General features: G+C 47.6%; 1 protein-coding gene across 4 annotated transcripts in view; it reads left to right on the top strand.

Moving 5' to 3' along the window:
* Nucleotides 1–1,900: 1,900 nt before the first annotated feature.
* Nucleotides 1,901–9,816, top strand: part of DGCR2 (DiGeorge syndrome critical region gene 2) — a 95,372-nt gene continuing 87,456 nt past the window's right edge. For 2 of the 4 annotated variants that reach the window (XM_044674470.1, XM_044674461.1), the window contains exon 1: nucleotides 1,901–2,303. In XM_044674470.1, the coding sequence (XP_044530405.1) occupies nucleotides 2,225–2,303 (79 nt within the window). In that variant the 5' untranslated portion in view covers nucleotides 1,901–2,224. The remainder of the gene's footprint in view (nucleotides 2,304–9,816) is intronic. The other 2 variants (XM_044674488.1, XM_044674478.1) reach the window with 2 other exon arrangements.

Below are 9,816 nucleotides of genomic sequence, written 5' to 3'. Positions count from 1 at the left end.
ATGGGGATAAAGGAGCACCCCCTCCTGGATTTGTTGTGAGGCTCAAATGAGATACCATGAATCAATTTGCAAACCTTCAAGCAGTACCTAGCTATTGCTGTTAATGACTGTCTTCAAGTATTTTAAGGACTGCCACAAAGAGAGATGAGACTGGTTCTTTCTGGGTGGAAGGTGTAGATGCAGATGTGGGCTGGATGTCAGGACACACTTTCTCAGAATTAAAACTCTCTCCAAGTATGGAAGGCTATTTGTCCTCCATTTCAAAGAGGACCAGTGACAACATTTCATTTGGATTTAAATGAGGTAGAATTGAACAAAGTCATGGGCCTCCCAGTCATTGAAGTCCAGTGGTGAGTCAAAAGGCAGGATGACCAGCTTTGGTTGACATGCATGACCTTGGCATTTTTGATGTCTGCCCAAGCTACGTACTTTATAGCTCCTGCTTCAGCTGCCTTCATGGCCATCGGAACGAAGTGACCTCATTGGCCCCTTCTGCCTGGGAGAGCCTTCAAATGTCTGGGGTAGACATTCCCTAACTCGCCTATGGCTTTGAGGTCTCTTGGTTACCCTCAACTAGGTTTCAGAGAAGAATAGCACTAATGCTGGGAGGGTTTGCTGAGCCCTTTTCAGGGCTGCTCATCCACATTTGGGGTCCCCTTTGCACCCAGTTCTCATCTGTGGCTCCGAGAAGCTGTAGCATGGGCAGTGGTCACACCTTGGGAAAACCTTCTTGGCAAACAGGTTAAACCCAGTTGAGGGTAATGTGGGATTTTAGTTGGGACGCAAAGGGAGCCAGGGAGGTCAGCCAGAGCAGAGGAGAGTGGTCCAAGTTTGGGGGATATGTGCCGGGGAGAATGCCCAGTCTGGAGTGTCTCGTTGGTGGAATTGCAGAGTAGCACTTAATGAGTACTTGCTGATTGATCTACAGGTTGATTAAAGGTTGGGTAACCATTTGGGCCAAGTTGCAGGTAATATTTGGTCTGTCACTTTGGGAGTACCTGTAGGAACCTGCACAAAGCCTTCAAGAACCCAGGGTTGCTTCAAGGTACAGTGCATCTGGGAAGATTCTAGTGGGGTTGGTTCATCTGTCTGTCCATCCATCGGTCTATCCATCAGTCTATCCCTCCATCTATCCATCCATCCGTCTATCCATCAGTCTATCCCTCCATCTATCCATCCATCCATCCATGCATGTTTCATTAGGTTGTGTAAGGTGGGACCGCCTGAGTTCAGATCTCACCCCAGAGGCTTAATAGCCCAGTGGCCCCGGGTGAATGGGTTTCTGGGCCTTTCTAGAATTTCTTTAGCTCCCCAAAGAAATGGGGGGGTGGTACCTAAGGCCCCTAGGGTCCTATAATGATTGCCTCCATTTTACAGATGAGGAAAAAGAGGCTCCTGGGGGATGGGGATGTAATGGAGCCGAGGCCCCTAGGTCACAACGCCTGGCCCATTCCTCTCCGATGCTTCTCATGGGAGATGGTGGGCAGGGCTGGCCCTTTAAGGCTCCAGGCGCACTGGGGAACTGCATCCGCCTAACATCTGTTCCCACTAGCTGACAGCTTCAATCTCAGCTCGCGAAGCCCCGCCTACCCATCTTGGTCCCGCCTACCCCCAGGCTCCGCTCCCCCGCCCTGCCCATCTCTGTTCCAGGCTGGGTTGTACCACTGATTGGAGGGGGGAACCTCCCGTGTCTCTCTCTTCTCTTCCTCCGACACCACGCTTGAGAGGCCGTTGCCACCCTTGCCCGCCAGTCTGTTTCTGACACACCCCAGCAGCTGCTGCTCTATTTCGCAGGCTGGCCGTAATGCCTACGGTCCGACTAGGCATCCGTTGGCCTCCCCTGCCTGGCCAGCTCAGCCTTATCCCGTATGCAGACGAGCAGCTGGGGATCCGCCCCGGCCACCGCCGCGCGCGCTGATTGGCCTGGGGAGGGGGCGGGGCCGGGAGGCGGCTTGTTGTGAGAGGATCAGGATGGCCGCCATCTTGTGCGGCGCCCGAGCCCAATCTTGAGCTCGAGCCCGATCGTGAGGCGTCCGGCCTCCGATCTAAGAAGCGAGGGTCCCGGCCCCGGGAGGCGCGGGAACGGGAGCCGCTGGCCACCCCTCCCCTCAAGGCACTGTCCCCCACCCGAGTCCAGCCCGCGGCCCAGCCCGAGCGGAGCGGAGCGCCTCAGGGTCCTGCGTGGGCCCGCGCCGCCCGCCCGCGGAGGATGAACGGAGGATAAATGGTTCCCCAGGCGGACAGCGGCGCCTTCGTGCTCCTCTTCCTGCTGGTGCTCACCGGCACTGAGCCGCTGCGCCCAGGTGAGCACTGAGGACAAGCCCGAGGGCCCCAGGGGCCCCAGTCCAGCCCAGCCCAGGCCTGGGGCCTGTGGACTGTGGACGAGGGGCGGGGCCTAAGCACCTAAGGAAGGGACCCTAGGTCTTAAGGGGCGGGGCTTGAGGCTTAAGGGGAGGAATCTGAGTGGGAAGGATGGGGACCTGAGCCTGAGGGGGCGGGGCCAAGGCTGCAGGGGAGGGACTTAAAGACTCAAGGAAAGGAACGTGAGTCTGAGGGGGCGGGGTTTGGACTGAGGCTGGTCTGGTGATTGTGCTCTGTGGGCGGGGCCTTGCCCCAAGACCCCCTCACCCCCATCATCTGGCCGACTGAGTGTGACCCCAAATAAATACGGTGGCGGTGATATCCTGAATGTTTCGAAGACTACAGGCACTCTGCAAACAATGGCAGCCCGTGCCCCCCAAGTCCCCCCCCCACCGTGGGGGGTGGTGACCTCAGGCAGCCCCTTGTTCCCCACACATTTCCTTTGCCCCCTCCACCAGGCCTGTGCTTAGCGCCATGCCCAGCACACAGGTGACATTTAATAAATGCCCAGTGACCCGCCTTCCTGCCCTCGTGGGTTCTTTCCTTGCCCCATAGTTGGACATGGCACCAGGAACTGGCCAGTGTTGGTGCCAGTTTTGTGATTACCAAAGGCCCCTGGATCAGTGCCCTTGATCTTCTCTCTGAGACCGGGCCTGACCTGGTTTCCCAGCATGGGGCTGGGTTCTCTGTGTATGCCTCCTCCTCTTCCTCTTTGGGTTGCCAGGCGGACTTCCTGTTTCCTCAGAAGTGACAGCCCCCCTCCACTAGGGTTCTCCCCAGCCCCCTTTCCCCACAGCATGCCCACAGGCCAAGGCAGCTGTTTGAGGGTTCACCTAGTCTGGTCTGTGAAGGAGTGCTTAATTGGTGATTGGGCCAGGCAGATTTCAGGCGCCTGAGAGCTGTCCAGCAAGAGAAGGGGCTGCCTCCTTTCACTGTGAGCAGTCCTTGTTCCTCTTCCTTCAGCAGGGGCTTCTTCATGTCCCTTCCTGGACACAGGTCTGTGCTCCAATCCCTGCTCAGACTGAGGGGCCCTGATTCTTGGCCAAGGACCAAGGGGGAGGGACCCCTGTTGAAGATGTGTCAGGCCTTGCTGTTGGGCACTTGTACTCTTCCCTCCAGCTAAGCATAGTTCCTTGTTCTTGTCCTCTAAGACATTTACACTGTACAAGGATCTGCTTAGCATCTACTGGATACAGAAGTCTCTGCCTAGTAGCCAGGGCATAGAGAGGTGCAAGACCACCCCAGCTCTGTAGAGTTTCCAGCCTAGGACTGCCTTCTGTTCCCAGGGACCTGCTATTTTGTCACTGGTGGCAGGTAGCCTCTCTCTGACTCAGTAGAGGACCTTGAGGAGTTGTTGCTGTGGCCAGCATTGGGGTGAACCCTTCCAAAGTGAGGCTGTGCCCTTGGACTACAGATATACATGTAGGTCCTCTCTAGGCCCCACCTGAAGCCTTTTGGGCTCTGAACCTTCTGGAGTGTGCCCTCTGTCAGTACAGCTGAGAAGCCAGAGTTGGCCACCTCTGTGCCACAGGGAAGGAGGCTGGTACACAACAGATGAGTAACCCCAAACAAGTAGGGCAAGTGTCTAAGAAGAGGATGGGGTTGTGAGCTCAGCTGATGACTAAGTTAGGAAAGGCTCTTCCAGATCCCAACTCCTCTGAGGGATCCCTTCCACTGGGAGAGAGCAGGGACTGATGACCAGGGAGTGGGGACTGAGATCCAGACTGGGAGACCAGGGACCAGGAGTAAAGAGACTAGAGATTGGGGACTGGGGATAGATGGGGGGGATTCTGGGCCAGGGAGTTAGGGGCAGGGGACCAGAGGCCAGGAATAAAGCAGCATTTGCCCAGGGTCTTGGAAGCTGGGTTTAGGGAGGTAAACAGAGAGCGTTGTGTAGGAGAACATGGAGTGGGAATCAAAAAATGAGCAAGCCCGAATCCCTGCCCCATGAATGAGCATTCTGGTGTGTCTCTTTGAGTGGGTTTGCCCTTTGGCTTCATGGCATTCTCAGGTGGTCAGGGGCCGAACATCCTAAGGGGAAGGGATATACTTCATGGATGCTCAGCAGATGCTGTGGACTATGAAGCTATTGATAAAAGGCGGAAGGAAGACTCCTCCCTTTCTCCTTGGGAAAATATTGAATCATTCAGCAAACATTTTTTAAGCCTTACCATTTGCCTTGGAACCTTGGCTCTCTCTTCTGGTCCTGAATCGACCTTTTTGCCTTGTATTAGACTTACCTGGCCATTTTTCCTTTCATTCACAGTTGACTAGAAGCTCCTTGAGGGCAGGGCCTGGGGCATAACCCCTGTAGTATAGCCTTTGCTGTGTCTTTCCCAGTTGCTTGATGTGAAATGGGTTTCTGACTAGGAAATATCGGTTTGGTTTCTGGGGTAGACTACACTTTTGTAAATGCCATTTGTAAATGAGCAGAGATATCTATATATCTATATCTATATCCATATTTATATCACCTGTATCTATATCTATATCTATATATGCTGTTTTATGGAATATTTTTATGTGCTTTGCTCTGGTTTTCCCTGCCAACTCTTCTCATTCATTTCTGCTCTGTGTTCCCATTCTTAGTTATGCTCCTGAGGCTCCTGGCTCACAAGGTAGGGCCTTGGGTGCTGCTTCATAGTATGGATGCCTCCTATAAGACAGTAGTTATACATTTGCTTTTGTTCTTGAATTAATAATTGATATTTAATATTAATTATAGCCCAGATTTCACCATGTCTCCTTAATGTATATGGTTTCCCCGTTGGGGAGAGGAATGCCAAACACATGGGGACTTTTGGGTCTCTGTAAAGGTGTGGGCCATAGACTAATCAAATTTGAGAACCTTGGTTTGTGGGGTCATTAACCCATATAAATCAATGTGGTTTTTGCCTTGCTCCAAATGACCAAAACTTGAAAATTCAAGAGAAAGGTTATGTCCAAATTTGGTGGTCATTGTACAAGTGTCAAATGCTGTCTGACTCAGTGTAATGTTCTCTATCATTTCCCCATCTTTCTAGAAAACAGTGGGGTTTCAACAAAGATGGGGGAAGTTTGTATTTTTCCGGGATGAGGTTTTTGAGGTGTTAGTGTCCTCTACAGGTCATAAATTGCCATTTAAAGGCCTCTTCAAAGGCTCTTAGTGAAAGCCATTTCAATCAAGAGATGAGTAGGTGGACCCGCGAGCTGACTCTCTGATTTTTCTCATCCCACTGCTCTGATCTTAGTAAAGGTTCTTGTTAACCTGTGTGGGCTCTAGCAGTAATTAGCCTTCCTCTCTCCCTGCTCTGATCTGTCCTTCATCCCACCTGTGTGACACCATTCCTTTCTCTGTAAGAGCTACACATACTTCTCAACTCTGTTCCCAATATTTCAATGACTTCACTGGGCCTTCCCAAGGAAGTTCTTTAAATTAATTTAAAAAAATTAATAACAGGGGTTGCTAGGTAGGTCATTGGAGAGAGCACCAGACCTGGAGATGAGAGGTCCTGGGTTCAAACTAGCCTCACCACACTTCCTACCTGTATGACCCTGGGCAAGTCACTTAAACCCCATTGCCTAGCTCTTCCTGTTCATCTGCCTTGGAACTGATACTCAGTATAGAATTTAAGACAGAAAGTAAGGACTTCAAAACATTTTTTAAAAACAGTAAATAAATGCTCTTTAGATGCTCTTTTAAAAACAAAGCAAAACATGCTGTCACTTCCCAGTGCACTGTCCCTCATCCATCACCTCACCTGGTGACTCACTTTCCCACCAAGAGGTGGGACTTGTGCCTCCCTGTCAATCCATTGAATTCATCATTGGTCACTACATCGATCTGAATGTTGGTGCCTTTCCGTGTTGTTTTCCTTCATGTTATTGTGGCTCTTCTGTAAATTGTTGTCCTCCCTGAGTTTCCCCGGATTTGTCACATTTGTTATTTCTAACAATGCAGTATCTCTGAACCACAGAGTGTGCAACTGTTTCCTAATCAGTGGGTTTGCTCTTTCTGGTTTCTCAGAGAAGACTGCTCTTATCTAACTGTGGATGAAGCTTTCTCCTCTGACTCTGATTTCCTTGCAGCCGTATGCCTGGCAGCAGTTCAGACAGTTTAGAGACTTTCTCCTAGCATTGCTCCCAGCTGGCTTTACATTCACAGCTCCACCAGGCAGTTCATCATGAAGCCCGTCTTTCTGCACTCTAGAGCCCCTCAAATATTTACTGTGTGCAGCTTAGCCACATTGATAGGTGAAATGAAGCCTGAATTTCAAATTTTAAGGCTTGCTATTTTGAGGGCTACTACAGTCTGGTCCCCAGCAATAATCCTGTGATGTCCCTTGGTATAACTGTGTATACAGTAGTATACTGTGTCAGACTGATGTACTGGCTCTTTGCTTCTCAAATTCACCTTAGTCTGGCATGCCCACCTTCACTAGAATGTCAGCTCCTTGAGGATGAGAACTAGATTCCATTTTATTTAATTTTATTTTTTTAATCTAGATTCCATTTTAAATGGAATTTAAAATTAAATATTAAATTAAATTAAAATTAAAAATAAAATTATTGCTCTGTTTTGTTTTTACTACATATTTATATTCTACTCTGACCCTTCCCCCTCTTTTATCTCCCCTCTCCAACTAGTTCATCATTCTAGGTAACCTAGAAGAAAAATCAGAGCAGCAGTATGTCAACCGAGTCTGATGGTAGAAGCGATGTTTCATCCTCATACAAACCCAGGACCTTGGACACAGGGCTGAAAAAAGCTTTGAGTTGAATTGAATGATAGAATCAGGGTGGGTTAGAGTTTTTTAGGGAGACTAAGAAGTGATGGAACATGAACCAGGCCTTGAAGAGTGAGTAGTAGGATTTGAGTAGTGACTGAAGAAATTTTTCTGTCCTCCGGAATTTGTTCTAAGATCAGAATTACTTTCCGGATGACTGTATGCCACAGTGTAGTTGGTAGAAGAGCTGGAACCTTTTCTAATTGGCTCAAGCCCACCTGGGAGTCTTGCTTTGGACGTTCATTAGTTATCCTATCCTGGGCAAGACACCACTCCTTGCCCCTTCAACAGCCTCATCTGTCAAATAATAATTGCTAATAATGACCGGCATTTATCTCATGCTTCCTGCGTGCCAGGCCTGGTGAAAAGGGCTTGACAATTATCATCTCATTTGAGGTGAATCATTAAACTCACAGGGGTGGTAGGATCAGACGAAATGTCACCAAATTGGTTTGCACACCTTAAGAAGTTAGTTATTGTGGATTATAAGACTTGACAGTGTCTTCAGTGACCATAGAGGTTTTCTCTCTCAGTACATTGTGTTTGATGCTAAGATGTCACAATGTGACATTTCCCCTGGGCTTGCTCATGTTGGCTGATGTGGGCCATTAAGCCTCCTTTATCAGGCATTCTTTCACTGCCCATTTCACCGTTGCCATCATCGGATATTAAATGTGCCTTCATGCCCCTTTAGCCAGGAAATAGGTTTCTCTTGAAATGAGGTCAATGAGCCAGATGAAAAAGATTTCATTTTTTTCTGAGCTTTTTGGTTTTTTAAGACAATTCGATGTGATCATTTTAGCCCCATCAGGAAAGTGGAAGCTATTCTTTCCATGCTCAGTGTGGTCATTTAAGAGGTAGAAGGGACTTTAGACTTCTAAGAATGAGGAAACCCAGGCCCAGACAGTTTAAATGATTTGTCCAGAGTCCCCTGAGACCTGCTCTGCTCTGCTTTTACCTGGACTCTCTACCCTGAACCTTAGAGGCTGAAGAGTGAGTGCTCTGACCTTGACCCCTAGCTCCAGTGCCGTTGTCCATGGTGCTGACCTGGGACTATTCTGCCCCATCCTGGGGTGGTTGAGATCCTCTAGTGCCAGCATCACTGACCCAAAGGTCATTGATTAAAACTGTAAAATCAGTGGGCAGAGAGGAAGAGCAGCAACTCTAAGTAGGAGGCTTTCTAGGGAGAGGAAGACAGTTTCATTTCTTTTTCCTTTTTTTTTTTTTTTTTTTTTTTTAATTTTGAAACCCTTAACTTCTGTATATTGACTTATAGGTGGAAGAGTGGTAAGGGTAGGCAATGGGGTCAAGTGACTTGCCCAGGGTCACACAGCTGGGAAGTGTCTGAGGCCGGATTTGAACCTAGGACCTCCCGTCTCTAGGCCTGGCTCTCAATCCACTGAGCTACCCAGCTGCCCTGTTTCATTTCTTTTTATTAATTTTTTTCAGTCTTAACATTTTTATTTAATTAATTAATTTAGTGTATTTTTCCATGGTCACATGATTCACATTCTTTCTCTCTCCTCCCCTCACACACCCTCCCATAGCTGACACACAATTCCATTTTTACATGTGTCATTGATTAAGACCTATTTCCAGATTATTGATAGTTGCACTAGGGTTATCAATTAGAGTCAATATCCCCAATCATATCCCCATCAACCCATGTGATCAAGCAGTTGTTTTTCTTTTGTGTTTCCACTCCCACAGTTCTTTCTCTGGATGTGGATAGCATTCTTTCTTATAAGCCCCTCCAAGTTGTCCTGGATCCTTGCATTGCTGTTAGTACAGAAGTCCATTACATTCTATTTTACCACAGTGTATCAGTCTCTGTGTACAATGTTCTTCTGGCTCTGTTCCTTTCACTCTGTGTCAATTCCTGGAGGGCTTTCCAGTTCACATGGAATTCCTCCAGTTCATTATTCCTTTGAGCACAATAGTATTCCATCACCAACAGATACCACAATTTGTTCAGCCATTCCCCAATTGAAGGGCATCTCCTTATTTTCCAGTTTTTTGCCACCACAAAGAGAGCAGCTATAAATACTTTTGTACAAGTCTTTTTCCTTATTATCTTTTTGGGGTATAAACCAAGCAGTGCTATGGATAGATCAAAAGGTAGAAAGTCTTTAAAGCCCTTTGGGCATAGTTCCAAATTGCCACCCAGAATGGTTGGATCAGTTCACAACTCCACCAGCAAGGCATTAATGTCCCAATTTTGCCACATCACCACTTTCCTTTGCTGTGATATTAGCTAATCTGCTAGGTGTGAGGTGGTACCTCAGAGTTTTTTTGATTTGCATTTCTCTAATTATAAAAGATTTAGAACACTTTTTCATGTGTTTGTTGATAATTTTGATTTCTTTATCTGAAAATTGCCTATTCGTGTCCCTTGCCCATTTATCAATTGGGGAATGGCTTGATTTTTTGTACAATTGATGTAACTCCTTATAAATTTGAGTAATTAGACCTTTGTCTGAGTTTTTTGTTATAAAGATTTTTTTCCCAATTTGTTGCTTCCCTTCTAATTTTGGGCTTACCAAGAGCTAAACATTGAAAAGTTTAGTATTAGAAAAATTAGAAAATCAGTTTATTATTAGAAAAATACTGCATTCACAGTAAGGCAAAAATATGTGCCCTGACTTCAAAGAACTCAATTTTTAATGGAGAAGACAACAAGCAAAAAAAA

Source organism: Gracilinanus agilis, chromosome 1 (assembly GCF_016433145.1).
Source record: "Gracilinanus agilis isolate LMUSP501 chromosome 1, AgileGrace, whole genome shotgun sequence".
NCBI classification, from domain to species: domain Eukaryota; kingdom Metazoa; phylum Chordata; class Mammalia; order Didelphimorphia; family Didelphidae; genus Gracilinanus; species Gracilinanus agilis.
Note: the sequence above shows the minus strand (reverse complement) of the source record. Positions and strands in the feature narration are given on the sequence as shown.